Here is a 26,914-nt window from a genome sequence, read left to right as displayed (position 1 = left end):
CAAACGATCACACACACACGAATCCATGTCACCTATTTTCAAAACATAGTGGATCGGTAAAGGAAAATACCAAAAGAAGCGTGTGAAAGCAAAGTTAACACACAAATAAATTAGAAATACATGTAATGAGAGAAGTCTTTCTAACCCAACCATGGGGAGCGTAGGATGAAGCAATTATCGGACCAAGAGAAGATTTTTAAAAAAAATTTAAAAAAAAAATTTTTTTTAAAGGCCAAAAATCTTACAAAGACATCTTGAATTTGTTAAAATATCCTTTATACGCCACAAAGGTGACTTAGAAAGCCATCGCTTCCATATTCTCACATCAAAAAAACACTCCACCCAACCAACCAGAAAAATAATACAACAAGATAGGGCAGAAAAGAAATACTTTGACATATGCTGATGCATGAGATGCCATCTACTGGAATTTGGAAAAGTTTATGTAGTAGTAACAACACATCATGGGAGAGATTAACAGTTCACAATTGATACAAGAGATCGCTAGGAACGCGACTTCTTCAGAACAGGCAAACGTACCATAAAATAAGGCGCGGTTGAGACTGCAGGACAATTTCAAGGTTCTTGACATGACAATTATTAAAATTGTATTTTATTTTTGTTCGCATACAATAATATACACACGAAACACATTAAAAGCTTCATAAGCACATTAAAATCAATTTAAAAATTAAAGCACATTAAAATAAATTAAAAATTTTTTTAATGATCTTCAGATTTTCACATCAATTTTTCTGCACTTTTCTCTTGCTGCAAGATGGTTGGTTTATAGGCTTTTTCATTTTTCCTGGAATATAATACAGGCACATTAGGATTAATTTCATGTTTGAAGATTTACCTCCCACAGAGAATAGCTATTTATGCAACAGCCAAGAAAGTTATGTTTATCCTTATGAGTAAGATGTTAACATCATGATGATGTTTAAAGGGGCTTAACATCTAGGTCAATGCCCCCAAGATGACAGAATTTCAAAATAAGGTGAACTTATAACTTTAGTGGCTCTTGTATACAATATTTTATTCCATACAATGTAGACAGATAGAAAGGAGGAACAAGTAACAAAGATAGAATTAACATAATGGCAGGTCAGTGTGTTATCAACAAGGATGGGAAGGTCCACCTGTTCATCATTAGAACATATCTGGACTAATTTCTGGGGTGATTTTCAGCCTGAATTTCATAAATAGAAAAGACATTGCATGCAAATTACAATCACCAATAACATGATACTATGTAAGACATCAAATTATAGTATAAGTTTGTAACTGGCGTCCAATTATGCTCAGTTATTAGACGAGCCATCAAGAAAGTTCTTGATGAACAGCTTCGGAACTACATTGTGTTTCATAACAATAAAAGGGGTTTCACCAATACACCCGGTACTTACATAAATACCTCAGTTTTGGAAGCAGTTTTACAGCACACTAGGCAAGAAAATGACGATGCATGCATTATATTTCTGGACGTTCAAAAAGCTTTTGATAACGTCGGCCATGCGCACCTCCAAAGCACATTGGGGTCTGTTGGAGTGCCCGAAAAACTGACGAGGCTGCTAACTGCTCTACAAGACTGAAACATAACACAGATACAGACCTGCAAACAGGGAACAAAACCCATCAAAATTAATCGCTGTGTGCTTCAAGGCTCCCCTTTTGTCACCGGCATTATTTAACATTTATTTAACCAATCATATTGTGGAAGAACTATCTGAAGATTCTTTAGCAGGGAATTATGGTTACTCTATTGCAAACGAGCAGCCTAACCTCACTATAATGTGTTTCGACGACGATACGGTAATATTTGGAAAAAATACCTAATCTGCCGCCAAACTAGCCAGGATCCTCACAGAAAGATTTAAGGAACTCTGCCTGGACATCACCCCTTCAAAATCAGCTTGTCTTTCTATCAAGAAAGGTCAGCTAACGGAGGAAAATATCATCATAAATGATGACTGTGAAATTAAATCACAGTGCAATGGAAGTGCAATTCGCTACTTAGATGTGAACTTCATTAATGAACTTAAACTGGATCCACAAGCTGTACTTGACAAGACGCAAAACAAGATTTACACCCTTGTTAGTTCACCATTGCTGCAATCAGACCAGAAATTTTCAATTTGAAATAGTACAATATCACCTACTCTTATTTATCCACTTCAAGTTACTCCCCTAAACAAGATCCCTCAAACTTTTCTATCAGATGCGGATAAAATATTAAAGAGTGGAACTAAATAATTATTACAACTACCGGCAGACATTTTGGATCACATGGTGTGCACCGAAAGGAAGTATAAAGGCCTCAGTTTGTTTTGCGCCACTTGGGAAGCCAAACTGCAGCATATTGACATCTGTAATAAATTAACGCTTGCAAATAATGGCTACATTAATGCAACTAGAAACTTGGAGCAAGAACATATAATCTGTTTGCAAGATCTAGGCATAGAAATAAATGATCCAAGTTATGTCCAAAAACAGCCGTCTTCCCAATGTAAGGAAGGTCCGACAGATACAAGACAGAAGTTCAGTCATGGACGAAGCTGCCGCACAAAGGAATGGGCGTTGGGCTCTTCTGGGAACAAATGGATAAGAGATCATCAAGACTTATCCTGTGCAGAATGGAGGGAGGCCATCAAGATGACAGCGAATGTTTGCGCTGTCCTCACTTTACAATGGCGAAAAATGAGAGTATCCTCCTATTCAATACATCATATATATGACGGAATATATGATGTATTGAATAGGAGGATACTCTCATTTTTCGCCATTGTAAAGTGAAAACCGTCAATACGGAATGATTCTAATATCTTGTAATGCGCTGTCCTCTCCGTGCCGGGAAGGTCCCAGGACAACACCCTCTGGAGCCACAGAGAGCATGAAACTCTTGCCCATATCCTGGGTGCCTGTCCTTAGGGGGAAGTATTGAGAAATTCCCACCATCATTCAATACGACACATGATCATGATCTCGCTGAGGGTTCACGGTGCACGAAGAGGTGTCTGGCCTAGCTACTGATGGGAGTAACAGGCGTATTGACATGATAGCCTTTCAACCAGGTAGCAAGCAAGGACTAATCTTAGATCCCACAATGCGCTTCGAGTCGCACATTGGCCAGGCCGAAGAGGTGGACGCCAAAAAGAAGTCTATTTACCAGCCAACCATGAACTGCTATAAAGACATATCACCTAGACAATATTTCAGTCCATGGACTCATCATCGGAGATCGAGGCACAATCCCTAAATTTCCTGTACAGCTATGCGATTATCTCGGTCTCAACCAGACACGACTTCATGACATCGCTATCGCAGCAATGCGAGGTTCAATAACCATACTCCGTTATCATCTACTGTATATAATATTTGACGAGCTGCACATCATGCTACATTCCAAATTTATTCCCGAGTCCTGTGACGGTTATTTCTGTCTGACAAAATACTGTGTAGTAGATATACTTTGTCCTTGTGGCAGCCTCCTCATGGGGGAAGTTGTATTAATAATATAGCTTGAGGACCAAAGGTGTCCTCACATATAGGTCAGATTTTTAATACCAACATAAACGCAAGATTAGAACCACATCAAGTGACATTGGAACAAATATGTACAGTATATCAGAGGAATATTATTTTAACCTCCCCTGTTTTAACATTATTATGTACTGTTTTACATTAAGACCACATATTTTCTTACAAGGACAAGTGACCCCAAGCATTGAGGCACTCGTCCCAGCGACACACCAGGTTGAAGATCACTGTGGGGTAAAACACTGTGTGCGTGAAGAAGTCTTTAACCACCTGCTGCACATCCTTGTCAGACAGGAAGCGTTGACTTTCAAAGCCTTCTTGAAGGGATTGAATGGATACGCACCGGTCTACCCTAATCTCTTCTTCCACCGCCCGCTTGTTGTCTGTAATGGATGAGGCTAGCCTAGGAGATCGTCTGGCGTCTTGTGTCAAAACGCGACCCGCACGGAAAGTGGTGCAATATTCCACAACAGTGGTTTTCCACAGACATGTCTTCATTCTCTGATGGATGTCTGTTGGTGTTTGTCCTTTGGCAGCCAAGAACAGAATAACAGCACATTGGTCCTGTTTGGATGTATTTGGTAATAATGACGACATCGTTTACGAGGTTGCATTTAACGTTTATGTGGTTACATTTACCACATGCACCTCGGCACGATACGACCCCCACACTAATCCCTTTGCCTAAATGTCTGTGCTTATATGCCTGCATTGCAGTTGCACTGCGTTGCATGTCTGTTGCAGCAACACCCTCAAACAGAAACGTTTTGATCATGCCTTCTACTTAAGTCAAGACATACCAATTGTACAATATTATGTTATCAGTGATTGTAATTTGCATGTAATGTCTTTTCTATTTATGAAATTAAGGCTGAAGTGGACCTAACAAAATAGGGTTAAACTAGACCAGATGAATGAAAACCTACAACCTATTTTCCAGTCTGACCAAGGCAGGGATGTAATGAATGAACCACATATAGGCTATTATTACAATAGACCCGATATTATTATTATTATTATTATTATTTGTATCAATTTAGGAAGGCTCGGCTTGTGCCGGTAACATAATGGGCTGACTCGGCCTAAGCAAGGAGTCACCCTCTTGATTATGAAACTACAGGTACATATATGTACAAATATTTACAACAGAAATAATTACAACATATACATTTATACAATAAATACAAACAACTTCAGACTTCTTATGTCCCCGTTTTGGGAATCTGTTCTTCAGTATTACTGGAACTGCGACCTGGAACTTCATGTTGTTTGGCGTGAGTCAGAGGAAAAGTCGTTCCTAGGAACTTTCTCACAATGTGGCAGGTGCTCAGGAGGGTGGCTTTCTGTAGTTCTACGTATGTGTGATGATGCAGGTTTAATGCGGCCAGAGAGCTGTGCAAGCATTTTGGAATAACACTGGTACATGATATTACTATTGGAACTGTGGTGACTGATTCTAGTTTCCACAGGCGTTGTATTTCTATTGCCAGTTCTGTGTATTTTGATATCTTTGTGGCTATTGTTGTTTGCAGATTGGAGGTATTTGGACAAGCAATTTCTATAAGGGATGCGGATCTTTTTGATTTATCGATTAGAATAATATCTGGCCTATTGTTGCTGAGCGTGACATCGGTTATGACTTCTCGGTCCCATAGTAGTTTATATGAAGAGTTTTCGAGAATGGGTGGTGGTGTATATTTCCAATATGCAGTTGATGACTGAAGAAATCCACATTTTACAGAAAGTTTCAGGTGAATGATTTTTGCTACCTGATCATGTCGGTGCTTATAATCGGTGTTGGCCAAGTGTGGGCAACCAGAGATGACGTGCTGTATGCTATTATTATTATTATTATTATTATTATTATTATTATTATTATTATTATTATTATTATTATTATTATTATTATTATTATTATTATTATTATTATTATTATTATTATTATTATTATTATTATTATTATTATTATTATTATTATTATTATTATTATTATTATTATTATTATTATTATTATTATTATTATTATTATTATTATTATTATTATTATTATTATTATTATTATTATTATTATTATTATTATTATTATTATTATTATTATTATTATTATTATTATTATTATTATTATTATTATTATTATTATTATTATTATTATTATTATTATTATTATTATTATTATTATTATTATTATTATTATTATTATTATTATTATTATTATTATTATTATTATTATTATTATTATTATTATTATTATTATTATTATTATTATTATTATTATTATTATTATTATTATTATTATTATTATTATTATTATTATTATTATTATTATTATTATTATTATTATTATTATTATAAGTTGGGAAACACCCTTAAAGATCCTACTACTAAGAATGACAGATGTAGGAAATGCAACAGCAACCAATGAGCACATCATAAGCAACTGCAGATCACTAGCGCCAACATCGTACACTGACGCACAATGATCTAGCCAAAAGTATACACCAAGGAACTGCCCTGACCTGATCTTTGATCCAGAACAGAGTGGCTTACTACAAATATTCCCCACAAAGTGTAGTGGAAAACGAAAATTTTAAACTCTACTCGGATCGAACAATACAAACAGATAAATCAACTCTGCACAATAGACCAGACATTACATTAACAGACAAAAAGAATGAACACAATATGAAACAGAAATACAGAGAGAAAGTTGATAAATATACTCTGGCTATGGAAGTAGCAAGTATCTGGAAACAAGACAGAGTGACAATTCTTCCTTTTCTCCTTTCTCCCACTGGATTAACACCAAAATCATTTCCAGTAAACTTAATGATATTTCAGCTTCCCATCTATATTCACAAAGTGGCACAAAAGGCTGCAATTTTTAAGACTTGCTACATCATCAGAACATTCCTGAATGCTCAGTACGGACCATACACTGAAAAGGCTGCAACCTCTATAACAAAGAAAATAATCAAGGCATATATTGTAAACTTATGTAAATTATTATTAAGCTATTTCTTATATGTAAAATATCAAAATATTAGTAACTATAAAGTTTTGAAATAAATAATAATAACAAAATAACTGTATTGAACAGGTGGACCTTCCCATCCTTGTTGATAGTGATCAATCATCACTACAGACCAAAATTAAATTAATTTCATGAGGTCAACGCATGATAGAGGAAAAGAAATAGGAAACTAAAGACAAACGAGGACAATCTCCACATGTTCGTACACTGCCATCGCTCTCATCAGTCCCAATTCTTCTACGTCCATCTCTTCTCAGCCCTCGCCAAGTTCGTTTCTACCTCCTAGCTTCAACAGGAGGTCGGGCATCAACGCTCATTGACAGATCTTCACTCCTGATGCAGGAAATATAGGTTAAGAAGAAAGCTGGATAAGTACAGGAAAAAAGAAATATAAGACGCATAAGGACAAGGGGTAAAAGATAAAGAGCACAGGACAAACAGAAAAGTAGAAAAGGATACCAAAGGGATAACGTACGTATTGGGAAATGAACCAACGAGTGACATTTTATTCCATACTATAGTGCACTTACTTTTAACCAAATATTTCATGACAAAAATTGACATGCCTCAGCCATGACACAACAGCATGTGAACAAATAAACTAGGAGTTCTCAAATGATACAACATGGGGGAAGTTTACAAAATCAATACTCTAAAGGAAATTTGAACCAATCAGAGAAGCTGCTGTTAACACACAGGTCTCTCTCACATTTTAATCCACCAGACTGACTATTTTTCATTAAATTTGGATTTTTAAATGAAATACTAGTTTTGAACTTGGGTCATTTTTTTATTTCACTATCTTTAAGTTCATACTTTCTAAAAGTCATACAATTGATAGATCCCTTACCATGGAAATAGATTGAAATGAGGTGGGTTTTTTTTTTTCATTTTTCTAAAAATTTCAGCGTATAATCTTAACTAATAAAACATGGCTGATAAGCATTTATTTGGTTTTTAGGCAATTTAGAATTGTATAAGAGATAAGTCTACATAATAATTAGTGCATAAATATTATGTGTGATCTGTTAGGTCTGTTCAGTTGGTATAAATCACCATCGTTCAGTCTGTAGTTTGCTGCCATTTAAAATTTTTTTTGCAAGAACTGTATTAACCAAATCTTATAGAGCAGTGCCAATCAATGCACATGGTAAGTTTGTTTCATAGTGAAAATTATGAAAACCACGGAACTCGTGCAGGCTTCGTTCTTCGCAATAAATGGCATAGCCCGTGCGGCGTATGGCCTTCTACCTCAATGTGTTAAACAGGGGGTTGAACCCATCAGATAAGCTTTCTAAATAAAAGTGTACGGAAAGATACTACTGAAATCTGACAAAATTTCTTAGAAAAGAATTGTAAAGGTCAATTCCAAGTAAAAAACAAAACATCGCTAATCGCAAGAGGTTTTTAGATCAGAAAGGTATATTTTCACAAGAAATTTGTTCCACCTGGTTAAACAGATAGAAAATGCTGTTTTCTACACCAACACTTTGAAACTTGTCCATGAAGATGCAGGGAGGAAACAACTTTATCAATGGCAAATCAACATGTTGCTCATTCACTATGAAAATTCACCTCCTAACTTCACTGTTCTTGATCAACAACATTGTCCCGGGTGCCACATCCTCACTACTCACCTGACATTGCACCCTGAGACTTCTATTATCAAAACTCAAAAACGCTACTGAAGGGGTGAAGATTTCAAGAAAGTGATGGATGTTTTAGCTTAATCACAGTCCAATTTGAACACATAGCAAGAAAATTACTTCCTGGGTAGTTTCCAAATGTGATCTCTTGAAATGATATCTCCTACTTTAAAGGCAGTAGGGCCTAATGCTATTTAAGGTACACAAACTATTTTCAATATCAGTATGGCAATTTATGAGTGTGTAACAACAGCAGTTGATTTGACTAAAGTTACCTTTTGTTTTCATTGTTTTTCTCTTCTCTTCGAGGACAAATGTCGTATCACCGGGATCCACAATAGTTTCATTGCAAAATGTGCTCTGAAAGAAAGAAAAAAGATTCCTAAAAGTGGGAGCTATTTTCTTTTCACTTTTGATTTGGTTAATAATTATATAACCTTCAAGATTTCCAGTCTATTGAAACAAATTTAAGATTAATGAATACTAGAAAACACTTGAAAAATTATGAATTAAATGTCATCTTTTCCAGGTATTACTTTTAACAGCCTGGAAAACATATATAGCAAAAGAATGCTCATTAATTATACTGTGTATCTTAACGTATCTTAATTTATAAGACATTTAAAATGGCTAACATCAAAGTACATACTAGGTAATTTACAGAGTGTTTCTCTGATTGGTTGGCCAGCAGACACACCCAGCTTATCTGCCTCCCATTGACTCATCACTACCCACTCTGCGGCAGAGCAAAAAGGACAGCACTTTGATCTCTTTATCCGTGCACGACATGAGATAACAATTAAATTTAGAAAATAAGAATTAAGAAAATTAGCTTGTAACATAACAGGAGATTTTCTCCTCCTGCATCCACACATTTCTGGCATTGTCTCAGGAAACTCCAATTCACACACATAAGTTTGTCTTCCGTAATTGAGGCTATTTCTCTCCGGATATGTTCAAGTCAGTCCATTGTGTGAGGTTTTCTTACATAGACATTTTTTTTTTTTTTGCTAGGGGTTTTACGTCGCACTGACACAGATAGATCTTATGGCGATGATGGGATTGGAAAGGCCTAGGAGTTGGAAGGAAGCGGCCGTGGCCTTAAGGTACAGCCCCAGCATTTGCCTGGTGTGAAAATGGGAAACCACGGAAAACCATCTTCAGGGCTGCCGATAGTGGGATTCGAACCTACTATCTCCCGGATGCAAGCTCAAGCCGCGTGCCTCTAGACTAATTTTTTAAGCTCCCCAATAAATACAAATCACCAAACAGTATCATTTCAATTTTTATATTTTTTGCAGCCCACCGTGCTGAGCTCTTTGAAACCCCAGCTTCTTGTCCAACTCGTCTTAGGGATTTTCTAGCATATGTTCTAATCTTTCTGTGATGTCATTTACTTTTCTCTTATTAAGTATACATTTTTTTAACAATTCGCTCCTTAAAGACTCAGTTCCTCTCAAGTGGCTAACACTTTCTAAGCATGGACCTGAACTAAGAAGTGCGGGCATTCCCGCGTTGACACAGTGCTGTGTAACGGGAAATGATGAGTCAACAGGTGGCAGATAAGCTGGGTGCACCTGTCTGCCAACCGATGAGAGAAACTCGCTGTTTAAGGGAGTGTTATTGAATGGCCTGGAATGCAATTTAAGGTATAAAAAAACAAACATTCAACAAAATCATCTTCAGTATCAGTTAAATGTGATTTCAAAAAAAAAAAAAAAAAAAAATCTACTCTGAACAGACAGAGACAACTGGTTTTAAGTGAGGGGGTGGTGATGGTTCTCCTTCCGCTTCCCCCCCTCCCTTCCCCCCACACACATGCTGGTGTCACTGTTGAAACGAGTCTCACAATGGACCTGGCATTGTTTTATGGCCAGATGCCCTTCCTCCTGACAAACAGTGTGTTGGCATGAGCAAAAATAGAGTCCGAGTCGAGAAATTAACCAGAGGCGATTCTGATTTACAACCTGGCATGTAATCAAATCCAAGTCTCCCTGAACCAAAGGCCTTGATGCTGACCATTCAGCTAAGGAGTCAGATTAATATCTACAGGTCAAAAAACAGCATTTTTTTAACTTCATTCTTCTTCACAGAACATACTCTGTTCTTTAATCTGACACTGTGGAGTGCTATGCTAGATATGGCATGCATCAGATATTCACAGATGTGGAGTACCTTACTAGTATGCAACTTGCAACCTTCATATTATGCAAGCATCTGTCACAGGGATTACGAACCAAGTCAAATTTTAGTTTACGAAGGGATATAGCTTTGTTTCCTCTTCCTTTTGGTGTACAGTATATTATATCAACCCCCTCTACAGACAGTTCTTTCCCTTCAGCAACTTGATCACTGAATTTAGCACTATGAAAACTGACCCTGGGCAAAAGTGGCAACATGCAGTTCCAGAAGGATACCACCCCTCCCTTTGATGAACCATTAACTATTCTGGTATCTCTATAGATATCCATCTGATATGTTTGCACTTGCAGCTCATCTACCTGCTTCATTGGGATGCACAAGCCTCCCAGTTGCAGTAAGGTCATATTGTTCACAGGGAGGATTCTGTACATAAAGAAAAGAGAAAGGTAGTATTTTAGGGGAATTCTAGGGGCTAATAATGTTCCTGCAGATAAACTCATTCTACCACGTCACAGGTAGCTAAAGGGATATCAGTGAACATGACAGAATGATATTTTTAAGGACTTGTCAAAATAATGGGGAACCAAGTGCACCAAGACTTAAAAGGGTCACCATTGCAACGTAAAATATCTCAAAAGAGATTTTTAAGACAAAAGTTTGCATCAACGAAAGATCTCTACTGAGAATTGCTTAAGATTATGTAGAAGAGCAGCTGAGGGATCAGTGGCAGGAAAGGCAACACAAACAAACATGAAGGAATGAAAGTTTGTGTATGTTTGTGACAGTAGTGAAGAAGCAGCGTCACCAGCAACATAAGCTTACTGATGCCATATGTAGGAGAATCTTTAAATTCTATGGTCACATCTATAGAATGGACAATAATAGACTTGGAAGAAATTAGGCAGGATTTACAAGAAATGAACTACAGATGATTACATCAAAACTTGGTAAATCATTTCGAACTCTGGTTACAAATCACATCTTTGTGGAGAAAGCTAAAAAGATCACTGGAATCCAGTGAACAGAAAAACACAAGAAACATCACAGCAAGTTCATGAAGAGATTTTGGGAAGAGGAGGAGCCATCAGACCAAGCTTAGAAGTGCAAATGCACTCTAAGTGGGCATAATGAAGGAAGTAGAATGACCACCACATGCCAATCAATCTTAAACGTATGGCACTGTAGTTCATGCAGCTTTCTTGCTGAGTAGTGAAAATTAACGTCTTTGGATGACTGGGCCCCGAACGATTCCCAGCAGGGTCATCAGAATTTATCATGATTTTACAGTTCCTGTTTCCCGGGTACTGTTGAGCTGCTTACATCCTGTCTTATTGAGCTACATTCTGTTATTAATGACATCCTCCAGTGTCCTTCACCAATCTGTAATGTCCATCCTGTGGGTTCTTTGCCTTGCCACTGTCCGTTTTCCTGTTACCATAAGCTCTCCTTGTTGGCTCCATCCCCATTATACGCCTGAACCACTTGACTCGATGTAACAATGAAGTCTCAAGTTCCAGGTTCCTTTTAAGCAATGTCATTCCTTAACTTCCAGTTTTGTTTTTTGAACTGTGGAGCTCAGGAACTTTATCTCACAATCATAAGCAGGTAATTCTCTTGGCTCGGGGACTAAGTCTTTGTGCTGTCCCAGCATTCCTGCAACTATCCTCCACCACACTAAAATGCAGTATTTCATGTTCAGCAGATGATTCTCAACATCATCAAAGGATCTGCCTTACAAAAGCAGTAGTAGTTCATGCTGTATGGATCAGAATGTTGACCGGCTGTGAACAGGGTACAGAACACAAACTCCACATCATAGAGACTGATTCTTCAATGGGGTTTGGATATTGCTTGATCAGAGCACATCTACAATGACAATCTGTCCGAGAATGGGTATCGCACTAATTTACGGAGCAAGAAAACCTACCTGTCATACGGCTAAATCAGACATTCTACACACGAAAGTGTTGCCAGTGTAATATACAACTCAAGGGAACAGTCAAAACAGGGCATAAGTTGTCATTTCTTTGCTCCAGCAAGCCGGGTGCAGTTGTGTACAAGTCTCCTCCAGTTTGTCCTGTCCATCCACAGATGTTCATATTTGCAATACCAGTTTACATCTCCGATTTCAAGGTTCTTGAAAATCGGCTTCTCCCAAACATCACAAGGTCTTCCTCTTGGTCTCTTCCCAGGAACACTGTGGTCAAAGTATGCTGGACGAGTCCTATGGGGAGCCTTTCTTTTCATGTGACCATACCATTGCAATCTCTTCACTTTGAGGCTCTCCAGCAAGTTTCTTTCCCATACAAGCTGTTGTCAGATATCCATATTCCTTACTTCATTTTAGTTTTTTGTAGACAAGAACAGAGGAACTTCATTTCTGTTGTCTGAAGATGACTCTTTGTTGATCCAGTAAGAGTAGCTGCTTCCAGACCATACATCAACACAGGTACCAGATATATTTTGTAGAAGCTAATCTTGGAAATTAACAGAAATGCTTTATCCCGGAGTATTTGTCATACAGCGTGACAGAATGTAGAAGCTTTCTGTATTCTGTTGCTAATCACTTGATGTGTGGTATTGTCCGAGGACAGAACATTACCCAAGTACTGGAAGTTGTCTACGATATCCATCTCCTCATCTTCAATTCTTAGATGAACAATCTGAGAGTTGTTATTAATCACCAAGCCAACTGTCTTGGTTTTGCTGATTAAGGCCTAAGGTCATAAAAGCTTCATGCCGAAGATCTAGTCTAGCTTGTACCAGTACTTCTGCTTCTGTCTCACCCCATACCATTATATCATCAGCAAAACCCAGGGCATTAGTTGATGGACCCTTTCATTTAACTGCTTTTAAAATTTCATCCATTATGATTATGAAGAGGAGTGGTGAATGACAACTTCCTTGCTGGATTCCACTCTTAGTTTTGAATCAACCTGACCTTCCATAAGTCAAGAGAACTAAATTTTACAGGAGAGAAGTCAAACTAAATATTTTTGAACATCCGGTGGTTGTAAAGATACCATCATTTTTGGCCATAATCTGGTGTAAAATGAATGTAAACCTGTTGGCAATGCAATATTTGTTTTTTTTTTTTTTTACAAGGGAGGCAAGTGCAACAGTTGTCTTGACTCATGCCCCTTTATGTCAGACTTCATAATAAGATATCCATAGTCGTCTATGTCAAAATTTATTGTTCTTAATCTACATTATGAATGCTACCCAGAAGCCTGACAGATTAATTTTAACATCCACAATGTTGCACATTTTTCATATAATCAGCATCTGCCTTATACTGTATGGTACTCTGTTTCATCCAACTCAGACTACTGCTCTTCATTTCAGTTTCTATTCTAGAAATGTATAGCATATTAAACTCTATATGTTATACTGAATGTAGCACAAGGACTACATCACTAGAAGACTATTTTAAAATCCCATATATAACATGCCGGCCCCGTGGTGTAGGGGTAGCGTGCCTGCCTCTCACCCGGAGGCTCCGGGTTCGATTCCCGGCCAGGTCAGGGATTTTTACCTGGACCTGAGGGCTGGTTCGAGGTCCACTCAGCCTACGTGATTAGAATTGAGGAGCTATCTGACGGTGAGATAGCGGCCCCGGTCTAGAAAGCCAAGAATAACGACCGAGAGGATTCGTCGTGCTGCCCACACGACACCTCGTAATCTGCAGGCCTTCGGGCTGAGCAGCGGTCGCTTGGTAGGTCAAGGCCCTTCAAGGGCTGTAGTGCCATGGGGTTTGGTTTTGGTTTGGTTTTTATATATTACATACTGAGAATATGACTCTTGTCTTCCATGTATTGGCTGATGTGTTAGAAATACCAGTATAATCCATTTTAGGAAAGATATAAGACATTTTCAAAGAAAAGATATGACTCATTTAAATAAAATATTTTAAAAATGCCAGGTTCATTTTCTTTTTCAAGTGAACCCTTGAATATTGAAATCTGTCTTAAAAAACCAAGCTCTTTAATTAGAAAAAGAAACAATCAGCATAAAGAAGAGTTTTATTGCAACAAGCAGATGATCAACTTACGTCCTGCAGCCAGCTTGCATCCAGAAATGGATCTAGTTTTTTCTCGTTTTTCCGCTTGCGGAGATTATAAGGGATGTCGTTTGTGGCCCATTCGTTTATGTCCTACAAAACATAAAAATTGTTTATGCCAATTAGACTGGTTTCAAGTAAAAAATAAAGAGATAAAGAGGGTTCTGAAGTAACAAAAACAGAATAGGGAGCATGCAGCTGTGTGTGAGGGATTTAGTCTCGTACAATACACATCTTTCCATTTTTCCTTTTCTTCAACCAACAGTAGTTTGATTCTCTTTTTTCCTCTTTCTTTCTCCAGACATCATTTTTGGACAACATCCAATTGATCCATATTGACAACTGCCTACAGACATCTATTGGGCCATTGGGTTTCACAGTTCTGGTTTAGAAGATGTCCCTCCCTTGGCCAATTTTCAAGTTTGTTAAATACATACATTCTTGAGTCACAGTGCAATCAAGATCATGACCGACTTCTACAGTTACAACTTTAACAAAACGATGCTATTAAACTTAACTAAACATTATCTTCATTAATGAACATTTAGATTATACAACAACTGAAGGACATTGGTGTTAAGCCTACTGTTAAAAAAGTACAAAAGAAATATTAACACCAAAGACTAATGGATTTTTTAAAGTGTCTTGTTTCATTTGTACAGTGTGTCCTTGAAAAAAAGGTTCCAATATTGAAAGAGTAGGAGGCACGCAACAAACCAAGGTCCTATAAACATTGGTCACAAAGACCCAGTATCTTTTGAGTTATGGTTTGCTACCACTACTATCAATGATTACCACATTTCAATAATTTACAGAGGGTCATATGCAATAAAATACTGAAGAAAGTTCCTACGTAAACATTGATCGAAAACCTACTAACATTATAAGTAATCGTGCTCATATTGGTCAGTATTGACTAAATACACACACAAACACATTCTTAGATAAATCACCTGCTCAATACACAATATAAACTAAAAACAATATTAATCTATCAAATGTGCACATATTCAGCTCTTGAAACCATCAGCAGCATAGAAACACTTAAATAAGATTAATAGCACATAAATATTTTGTTTTGAATTGTCTCAATCATCAAGATATATGTCCTTATTACATTCATGATTTCCTTTGAAAAATGTGTATGCTATTAATCTTATTGAAAGTAAGTGTGTGCGCAGATGATGGTTCTAGAGCCAAAACATTTCCACATTTGTTAGATAAATATTTTTAGATTGTACTGTATACCGATAAGGTGATTAGTCTCTATATATTTTTACTCAACCTACTAGCCTGTTGTGTTATGGTCTTATTACGATGGAGCATCAGCCCATTTTCATCATAGGGTTAGGCGACACCTAACACGGATCTTCCAAGAACGATGGATTGGCCTGCCCATTCGTCTGACCATAACGCTTTAGATTTTTAGCTTTGGGGACATGTAAAGACCAAGGTGTATGCAGTTAACATGACTGACTACGATACATTATGAGAACGTGTGTTCCATGCGACGTAGGGTGGAAAGCTGCATTGCAAGATACCCTGATTTTGTAAGATGTTCAGCATTTTTTTTTACACTGACTGACAGAGCAAATGCAACACCAAGAAGGAGTGGTCAGAACTTTATGCCAATTGCAGGGTAGACTGACGTCACTGAGGTATGCTCATGATGTGAAATGCGCCGCTGTGCTGCGCACGTAGCGAACGATAAATGGGACACGGCGTTGGCGAATGGCCCACTTCGTACCGTGATTTCTCAGCTGACAGTTATTGTAGAACGTGTTGTCGTGTGCCACAGGACACGTGTATAGCTAAGAATGCCAGGCCGCCCTCAACGGAGGCATTTCCAGCAGACAGACGACTTTACGAGGGGTATGGTGATCGGGCTGAGAAGGGCAGGTTGGTCGCTTCGTCAAATCGCAGCCAATACCCATAGGGATGTGTCCACGGTGCAGCGCTTGTGGCGAAGATGGTTGGCGCAGGGACATGTGGCACGTGCGAGGGGTCCAGGCGCAGCCCGAGTGACGTCAGCACGCGAGGATCGGCGCATCCGCCGCCAAGCGGTGGCAGCCCCGCACGCCACGTCAACCGCCATTCTTCAGCATGTGCAAGACACCCTGGCTGTTCCAATATCGACCAGAACAATTTCCCGTCGATTGGTTGAAGGAGGCCTGCACTCCCGGCGTCCGCTCAGAAGACTACCATTGACTCCACAGCATAGATGTGCACACCTGGCATGGTGCCGGGCTAGAGCGACTTGGATGAGGGAATGGCGGAACATCGTGTTCTCCGATGAGTCACGCTTCTGTTCTGTCAGTGATAGTCACCGCAGACGAGTGTGGCGTCGGCGTGGAGAAAGGTCAAATCCGGCAGTAACTGTGGAGCGCCCTACCGCTAGACAACGCGGCATCATGGTTTGGGGCGCTATTGCGTATGATTCCACGTCACCTCTAGTGCGTATTCAAGGCACGTTAAATGCCCACCGCTACGTGCAGCATGTGCTGCGGCCGGTGGCACTCCCGTACCTTCAGGGGCTGCCCAATGCTCTGTTTCAGCAGGATAATGCCCGCCCACACACTGCTCGCATCTCCCAACAGGCTCTACGAGGTGTACAGATGCTTCCGTGGCCAGCGTACTCTCCGGATCTCTCACCAATCGAACACGTGTGGGATCTCATTGGACGCCGTTTGCAAACTCTGCCCCAGCCTCGTACGGACAACCAACTGTGGCAAATGGTTGACAGAGAATGGAGAACCATCCCTCAGGACAGCATCCGCACTCTTATTGACTCTGTACCTCGACGTGTTTCTGCGTGCATCGCCGCTCGCGGTGGTCCTACATCCTACTGAGTCGATGCCGTGCGCATTGTGTAACCTGCATATCGGTTTGAAATAAACATCAATTATTCGTCCGTGCCGTCTGTGTTTTTTCCCCAACTTTCATCCCTTTCGAACCACTCCTCCTTGGTGTTGCATTGTCACTGTCAGTCAGTGTAAATTAGGACAAATTTAGATTATGTAATGGGTAAGGGGGTCTGCCTGGTCAAGACTGTAAAGGTGTGCTTGTTTCACCCGGAAGAACATGGGTTTGATTCCCTACCAGGAAGTAAAAAGAATTTAAGAAACAAGATTTCCTCTTCTGGAGGTGCATTTGGTCCTGAGGTTCACTCAGCCTACACCAGGTTAATTCCTGGGGGCAAAGACGGCTGGGTGTAGAACTAACCACACTACCCCATCAAGTGCTGAGGTTATGAATAGTGGAAGCCTTTACCTTCAACCCCTCCAAGGGTCTTCATTTCCTATATGGAGGTGAGTTTGTAATGGCTGAGGAATATCTCAAAATAAAGTCTAAACAGTCCCATTAGTGTTTCAGTGAGAATATAGCCAGTACTGAATAGGTGGACCCACTCTTACCCCCATTGAACATCTAATCCATACTGGATAATCTTATGGAAATCTCTGGTTTTGAAATTTTAGGACAAGGAAAACAATTACACACCAAGTGAACACTTTGATTCTGGTGCTTCAGACCAGTAACTTAGATAATGAGCCAATTTCAAACTTGTGTGAAGATGGTTCTGTAATATAGTTTTATACAGCTTCCTAAAAATTTGGGTTGTTTCCCCGAGTACAGATGACAATCTGCAGCAACTCTGCAAGCCTCTCATAGAGAGATGTACGGCAGGAAAGAAAATTGTTGATGATGATGATGATGATGCTAGTTTAAAGGGGCTTAACATCTATGCCATTGGCCCTTACTGGTACAAGATCAGATGAAATGTAATGAAAATTCGAAATTCCAAAATCCATCCACTGACCAGAATTCAAAATCTTAATGAGGAATGAATGGATGAACATGAATGTAAAATAATCAGTGAATCCAACTTAATATTAGAAGTTAAAAATAATTCCAAAATCAATCCACTGACTAGAATTCAAAAAGATGACGAACAATGATTATGAACTTGAAACAATCAGTGGAACCAAAACACTACGCCCCTGCTCCCCAGAAAATAACTTAAAACAATGGTATAAACTGAACAAAGGACTGCTTCCAAAGCAAAATCCTAAATCTATGATGTTTGTTGTCTAAAGGGGTCCAAAATCCATGTCACCGGCCCCTCATAATGGTACTAATCACTAGTAAAGTAGAACCATAGTGTTCCTTAGGTAGCAGTACTAATCACAGGTAATGCAAACCTATGTTGTTCCTTTCATAATGGCACAACTCGAAGGCAACACAAACCCATAGTGGTCCTCAGGTGGTGGTGATTGTTTTAAGAGGAAGTACAACTAGGTAACCATCCTCTATATAACACTAATCACAGAAAAAATGGAAGGGATCCGACACTTTGAAAAATGAAGGTATCGGCCAAAGAAAGACAAGGGCCACGAAGGGCATGAAAATGAAAGACTCCCTAGGCCTGAAGTGCTCTAATACCATCGGGGTTCAGAAAAGAAGAGTTGACCAAGGGAGGTCGGATAAGTGAGGAACCTGGCACAAGTAAGTGGAAGCAATATCACGACGTGGCTAAGGGCCCCATGGTCACCAACCCATGCTCCAAAGTTCAGAGCCCCTGAGGCTCCTTTTATTAGCCTCTTACGACAGGCAGGGGATACTGTGGCAGTTATTCTCCCGCCGCCACCTGCATTATACTTATAGAATCTCTCACACTCCCATAATGGGCCTCACCTCTAAGCAAGTAGTATCTAATGCACATAAACATTACTATTTGACTTCATACCTCTTCCATGATCAGAGGTTCGTCCCAAACCGAAGGACATTCAATAGAGTCCAAGGTGTGTCCATTATCTCTAAATACGTCCGGCTCAGGGTATCCACTTGTGCTTGCCCTAGGAGGAGAAACCATCATCACATCTGCAGAATCTGTGAAACAAATTCACCCAGAGAAGTAGTTATATATAGTGGTCGGAATTTAATGTAAATTATTATAAGGAAATATGCATTTTTAACAGGTATCTCTGTATTCCATATCTCTGGGACAAAGATAAAAAATGAGAACTAATACAGTAATTAGACATCATTTAACTTCTTCTGCACATGGCTTTGGAACTTGGAGTACAGTGGGGAAGTGTACGCCGAAGACTAATTTGTCAATGTGGATGAACGTGCAAGATTGCTATTTGCTCTGTACTGGGTTCAAAATCACTGCAACTATATACTTCGTCTACATCATCATTGACCGACTTGTTCGATATATCGTCCAGACTATCTGAACTAAGTCTTTTACTGTTGGATTTACTCGTAACGACTTAAAAAAGAAAAGGAAACTCACAGCACTGCACACTTACATAAACAATCCATGCGCGATATGGACAATGACTGTCACCCTGCAAAGCACTCTTGACGTACCCATATGGGGTCGCGCCAAAACAGGAATTGAGGAATGAAAGGTGGACTATGCACGTACTTAGACGACCAGCAGATGGCAGGAAGAGACTACATACAACTTGTAAACACATACTTGCTGCGCACCCAAATGGGTTCGCACAGTTTTCTCTTTAGAACGAACGTACGACCCCATATGGGGACGTGAAGTTCAAAAACTTGACTGCTCTCACGTACCCAAATGGTGTCGCTTGGCACTCAGCGTGTTAAATCGTTAGAAACTGAGTCTAACCATCATCATCTTGGTCTACCTCTACTTCTCTTACCCTCCATAACAAAGTCCATTATTCTCCTAGGTAACCTATCCTCCATTCGCCTCACATGACCCCTCCACCAAAGCCGGTTTATGCGTACAGCTTCATCCATCAAGTTCATTCCTAAATTAGCCTTTATTGCCTCATTCCGAGTACCCTCGTGCCATTGTTCCCACCCGTTTGTACCAGCAATCATTCTTGCTACTTTCATGTCTGTTACTTCTAACAAGGGAACATCCACAATGGTGAAGTCGCCGATTGCGATGAAATTTAGCAAACACATTGAGGTACATGTAAAAATAATGCCAGCATCAATTTTAGGCGCCAACATTCATTAGCGCGTTAACTAAGGGGCCTAAAAGTTGCGACATTTCAAGTTCCGCATGATCAGCGATGAATACCTGCTGGCCAATGCTAAGCCGGCACACACACTTCCCGTCTGGAGACACACCCTCTGCACCGCCTTTTACCCTCCAAGTGGTTCTCCCCGGCACGTTCCTCTCCTTTCTCCTCACGCTTCCCGGCTGCTTGGCTATGGAACGAGACCGGCGCTATATTTTTCTTCTTTACGTACTATAATTATTGAAATCCTTTAAATCACGTTCCGTTTCACACATAATGATAATAAATAACCTAAACGTATTTACTCATATTTTATGCAAATGCTATATTTTCATTCCTGCTAATTCCGGTGGGTTGTCAATTCGTGGGTACAACCCCGAGTTAAGCACCATCGGGGTGGACAAACGTGGTATAAGGTACCGCGTCTGACCTAGGCTTAAATTATTATTTATGTCTGAAACACCTTGAAGCTGTCAGTAGTGTCATTTAGAGTGGACATACATATGAAATTTATTAAAATAAATCACCCACCTTGAAACAACATTAAATATCCTTTTATTTAAAGAAATTATGTGCCCGGGTAGAGGATCTCAATGAATGTAATGAGATGTTGTACCTCGGAATATCAAAATATGGTTACAGGTCCAGACCTTCTTTTCATGTCCACTCCCTTACCCCCATTTTGTGTACGCTATCAGTTGTGTCATAATGAAACGAAATCGCGAACAACAGCAATTATAAACTCAGAGTTAGAAACTGCTGGTATTTCCCGTATTACATACTCTGGTATAAGGAATCTATCTAGAATGTTTTTATTTGTGCTTGTATTGAACTATGTATTTATGTTTTGCAGTGAAAGGCACAACACATTTCAATTGCAGCCATGGTTGTCGAACATAAATCAATTAAATGCATAGACAACTTTGATACGAGTTTGACATGGAATGATTGACATAATAAGCAAAGTCTTTAAAAAGAAATAAAGATGTGCATTTATATATGCAGTAGATATACCATAATCACAGGCAGAGCTGTAGTCCTACTTACTCGTACTTTTGCGCTACAGCTGACAGAGGTCTATGTATTCAACAAGTAGCCATATTAAAGTATCACACTACAGTCTTCTGGGTACAATGGCAGTTACATACGTAAAAGTGTACATGGCTATTGTACGAACTGGTACAACAATGTAAACTGCCTATACAATGTGGAAATTCCAAGGGAGAGCTATGAGGAAGGCTGATAGCGTACGCAATGTAGCACAGGTTCTGTTCGACAGCTAAGCAGGCGGCAGCGCGGGGCGAGGGAAACGAGTGGTGCTGAACCAGGCGGGGCGGAGGGGAGGAGGAGCAGAGGTGTGGCACAAAGCAGTGTTCCGGCTAAGCATTGGTCAGGAGGAATTCATCGCTGTTCGCGCGGAACTTGAAATGTCGCAACTTTTAGGCCCCTTAGTTAACGCGCTAATGAATGTTGGCGCCTAAAATTGATGCTGGCATTGTTTTTACATGTACCTCAATGTGTTTTCTAAGTTTCATCGCGATCGGCGACTTCACCATTGTGGATGTTCCCTTGTAAGATATCCTGAGTCAACCCAGCTTTCACTCCCGTAAAGCAAAGTTGGTCTAAAAACAGACCGATGTAAAGAGTGTTTTGTCTGGGAGTTGACTTCCTTCTTACAGAATACTGTTGATCGCAACTGCGAGCTCACTGCATGAACTTGACTACACCTTGATTCAATCTTTCTTACTATATTACCATCCTGGGAGAACACACAAGCAAAATACTTGAAAATATCAACCTGTTCTAGCTTTGTATCACCAATCTGACATTCAATTCTGTTGAATTTCTTACCTATTGACATCAATTTAATCTTCGAAAGGCTAATTTTCATACTATACTCATTGTGCCTATTTTCAAGTTCCAAGATATTAGACTGCAGGCTTTCGGCACAATCTGCCATCAAGACCAAGTCATCAGCATAGGCCAGATTGCTTATTACATTTCCACCTAAATGAATCCCCTCCTGCCATTTTATACCTTTCAGCAAATGATCCATGTAAACTACAAACAGCAAAGGTGAAAGATTACAGCCTTGTCTAACCCCTGTAAGTACCCTGAACCAAGAACTCATTCTACCATCAATTCTCACTGAAGCCCAATTGTCAACATAAATGCCTTTGATTGATTTTAATAATCTACATTTAATTCCATAGTCCCCCAGTATGGCGAACATCTTTTCCCTCGGTACCCTGTCATATGCTTTCTCTAGATCTACGAAACAAACACAACTGACTATTCCTCTCGTAGCATTTTTCAATTACCTGGCACATACTGAAAATCTGATCCTGACAGCCTCTCTGTGGTCTGAAACCACACTGGTTTTCATCCAATTTCCTCTCAACAACTGATCGCACTCTCCCTTCCAGGATGCCAGTGAATACTTTGCCCGGTATACTAATCAATGAGATACCTCGATAGTTATTGCAATCCTTCCTGTTCCCTTGCTTATAGATAGGTGCAATTACTGCTTTTGTCCAATCTGAAGGTACCTTACCAACACTCCACGCTAATTTTACTACTCTATGAAGCCATTTCATCCCTGCCTTCCCACTGTACTTCACTATTTCAGGTCTAATTTCATCTATTCCTGCTGCCTTATGACAATGGAATTTATTTACTATCCTTTCCACTTCCTCAAGCATAATTTCACCAACATCCTTTTCCTCCTCCCCATGAGCTTGGCTGTTTGCAACACCACCGTGATGATTTCCTTTTACATTGAGAAGATGTTCAAAATATTCCCTCCACCTCTCCAGTGATTCCCTGGGATCTATTATGAGTTCACCTGAATTACTAAAAACACTGTTCATTTCCTTTTTCCCTCCCTTCCTAAGATTCTTTATTACTGTCCAGAAAGGTTTCCCTGCTGCTTGACCTAGCCTTTCCAGGTTATTACCAAAATCTTCCCACGACTTCTTTTTGGATTCAACAACTATTTGTTTCGCTCTTTTCTTTCATCTACGTACCAATCCCTGTCTGCCTCGGCCCTTGTTTGGAGCCATTTCTAATAAGCCTTCTTTTTACGTTTACAAGCTGCTCTCACTTCATCATTCCACCAAGATGTTCGCCTTTTCCCATCTTTACACACAGTTGTTCCCAGGCACTCCCTTGCTGTTTCTACTACAACATCCCTGTATGCCACCCATTCACTTTCTATATCCTTAACCTGCTTACTGTCTACTGTTTGAAACTTCTCACTAATCATATCCATGTACTTGTGTCTAATTTCCTCGTCCTGGAGATTTTCTACCCTTATTTATTTGCAGACAGATTTCACTTTCTCTACCCTAGTCCTAGGGATACTTATTTCACTACAGATCAGATACTGGTCTGTATCATCGAAAAATCACTGGAAAACTTGTACATTCCTAACAGATTTCCTGAATTCAAAGTCTGTTAAGATATAGTCTATTATGGATCTGGTACCCCTAGCCTCCCATGTGTAGTGGTGAATAGCCTTATGCTTGAAGAATGTATTCATAACTGCTAAACCCATACTAGCACACAAGGCCAGCAAACGCTTCCCATTCCCATTAGCTTCCATATCTTCCCCACATTTACCAATCACCCTTTTGTATCCTTCAGTTATATTTCCAACTCTCGCATTGAAATCGCCCATTAGCACTATTCTATTCTTGCTGTTGACCCTAACCACGATGTCACTTAACGCTTCATAAAACTTGTCAACTTTATCCTTATCTGCACCCTCACATGGTGAATACACTGAGACAACTCTTGTCCTAATTCCTCCACCTGCCAAATCTACCCACATCATTCGCTCATTTACGTACCTAACAGAAACGATGGTGTGTGAGATGGTATTCGTGATAAACAGCCCTGCCCCATACTCTGCCCTTCCCTTTCTAACACCCGTCAAGTACACTTTATAATTTCCTATCTCTTCCTCGTTATCTCCCCTTACCCGAATATCACTTACTCTTAGCACATCCAGATGCATTCTGTTTGCTGACTCAGCCAGTTCTACTTTCTTCCATAAGCCCTATTAATATTGATAGCTCCTCATCGAATTCCAATTCATTCGCCAAGTTGTTTCCAAGGAGTCCCTCGCCTGTCAAATGGGAGTGGGACTTCATTACTCCCATAGGTCTGAGGCTTGCTTAAAATGTTCTGAACTCGGCAAATTCATGAAGCAGGATGCTACCCCACTTATACATAGTCCAAGTGAGGATCTCTCCTCTAACGGGGTAAGGACCACTGATGGATTGTATAGTCCTAGCCACCTGAGCACAAGGAGGGCCATGACTCAGAATATGTCCGAGATGCCCATTCCCATTCCATAGCAACTGGTATCCTGACTCAGGACCACTTACTAGGCCACTCAGCTGTTTCCCCATGGTTCACGAACTAGGATGTGACTACAGCAACCCACTAAATGATAATGAAATAAAATGTTGAAAACCCATTAGCCATTATCCCTTGCATCTCCTTCATATCCTTTACTAACCTCCTTCCTCCATCACATTTCCTCAACCCGCCCGCATCTCTTGGCCAGAGAGAGCATAACCATTTATTTGGCCCGCCCCAACCCGTCAGGGTGGGGAATGCTATTTACCAACTTATGACCCCAAATTAGTACACTGGGGCAAAACGCCGGCAACTAGGAATGAGTTGGCTGGAAAATTTATTTCGTTTACCATGTAATCCTGAATACCACCTGCATTTTTTTCTCCAAAACATTTGTTCTAAATCTTGGGCGCGGCTCATATTCAAGCCGTTCATTCTCATAAATATTTACTACGTTTACATGGAGTATTGAAATAGATTTGAATACAGGTACCATACTCAATATACCACATGTAAACAGGCTTTCAGGTCTTATTGTGTTAGTTTCGTTCTAGAAAACGAGATCGATTTTTTTCTCAGTACGGTTACAGTGGCATGTAAACACAAAATACAAGGTAATGAAATATGGTAAATCAAAGGATATGGATAAATGTGCAGTAAATATGAAAGCCGCTGCTGCAGATGCTTAATCGTCATTTGTTTCACAAATGTTCCTGGCATGCTGGGTGCGCAAATAGCAGATCTCGTGGGATATCGTACTTTGCGAGAGTCGAGACTGCTGGTTACGGAAGTCTACCTCACTCATATTCAAGTTCCGTATCCGTCTCGTGAAAGTGCTGTCTGGATAGTAAGCGATGGATTCAAAACGGCGTCTGCAGTCATTCACTGTGCATGAGAAACTTTAAGTTGTAAGCGAAGCTTAAATATACGGAAATTGTGCCATTGGCAGAAAGTATGATATTGATGAATCGTGTATTCGTGATTGGCGGAAGAACAAAAAAACTTCTAAAAAGTAACGGCGATCGCAGAGCGTTCCGCGGGCGGAGTGCAGTGTTTCTGGAAATTGAAAGACTCCAGAATTTTGTGATAGAAAAACGTGAGTTAGGATATGGTGTTTCTTGTGAAATGTGTGAATTGAAAGCACTAGAGATCTCAAAAGAACTCAAAACACAGGGTTATATTGCAAGCCGCGGATGGATCCGAAACTTATCAGAGAAAGGGATTGTGCATTCGGAGACGTACATCTATTTCACAATGTCTCCCTGGAGCGTATGAAGAAAAATTAACGGCCTTTCAGCGTCACATTATTCATTTGAGGAAGCAAAATAAATTCTTATTTGCTGTCGCAAATTGGGAATGCTGTCTATTTTGAAGTGCCATTGGAAAATACAGTGGATAGGAAGGGTTCTAAAAGTGTAACCATCAGAGCAAGTGGTAACGAAAAGCAACGATGCATGGTAATGTTTTGCGTATTAGCGGATGGAACCAAACTCCCTCCATTTGTGGTTCTGAAAAGGAAAATGCTTCCAAAAAGAAACTTGCCATCCAGTGTTATTGTTAGAACACATGATTCTGGCTGGATGGACAGTGTGTTAGTTGAGGACTGTGTGAAGTACGTTTGGCAACATCGCCGGGGAGCTTTGGTGCAAAAACCAAACATGACATGTCGGACAGTTACCGAGGACATACAACTGACTCTGTAAGAGATATGATGAGGAAAGGAAAGATTGATCTTGCGATAATTCCCGGAGGACTCACTCTATTCTACAGCTGTTGGATGTGTGTGTGAACCGGCCTTTCAAAACTGCAATGAAACAGTTGTACACGGAATGGATGTCTGATGGTGATCACGCGTTAACACCAACCGGATGAGTGAAGAGGCCTGAAGTGGGACTAATATGCAGCTGGATCAAGACAGCATGGGCGCGCATTCCCAACGATCTAGTGTCCAAAAGCTTTAAGTAATGTGGAAAGATGCCAGCTATAAAAGTTCCCATGGTGAAACTTCAGATGACGATGGTGAATTGTGAATGATCGAAGTACTGGACTGATTTTATTTAAGATTTTTGTGATGATTTTATTAATTGTAAGCTGTTTGAATTTATATTTGTGGTATATTTGAAGA

The 26,914-nt window shown here is 39.7% G+C and overlaps 1 protein-coding gene across 1 annotated transcript in view; it reads right to left on the bottom strand.

Annotated features, from left to right (window-relative positions):
* Positions 1 to 621: 621 nt before the first annotated feature.
* LOC136881946 (uncharacterized) overlaps positions 622 to 26,914 on the bottom strand; it is a 99,226-nt gene continuing 72,933 nt past the window's right edge. The window contains exons 9-12 of the mRNA XM_068229443.1: positions 19,164 to 19,306; positions 14,411 to 14,512; positions 8,493 to 8,577; positions 622 to 808 (exon numbers count right to left, since the gene is read on the bottom strand). Of these exons, the coding sequence (XP_068085544.1) occupies positions 747 to 808; positions 8,493 to 8,577; positions 14,411 to 14,512; positions 19,164 to 19,306 (392 nt within the window). The 3' untranslated portion in view covers positions 622 to 746. The remainder of the gene's footprint in view (positions 809 to 8,492; positions 8,578 to 14,410; positions 14,513 to 19,163; positions 19,307 to 26,914) is intronic.

This window comes from Anabrus simplex, chromosome 10 (assembly GCF_040414725.1).
Source record: "Anabrus simplex isolate iqAnaSimp1 chromosome 10, ASM4041472v1, whole genome shotgun sequence".
Lineage (NCBI taxonomy): Eukaryota > Metazoa > Arthropoda > Insecta > Orthoptera > Tettigoniidae > Anabrus > Anabrus simplex.
This window is presented reverse-complemented; position numbering and strand designations above follow the sequence as displayed.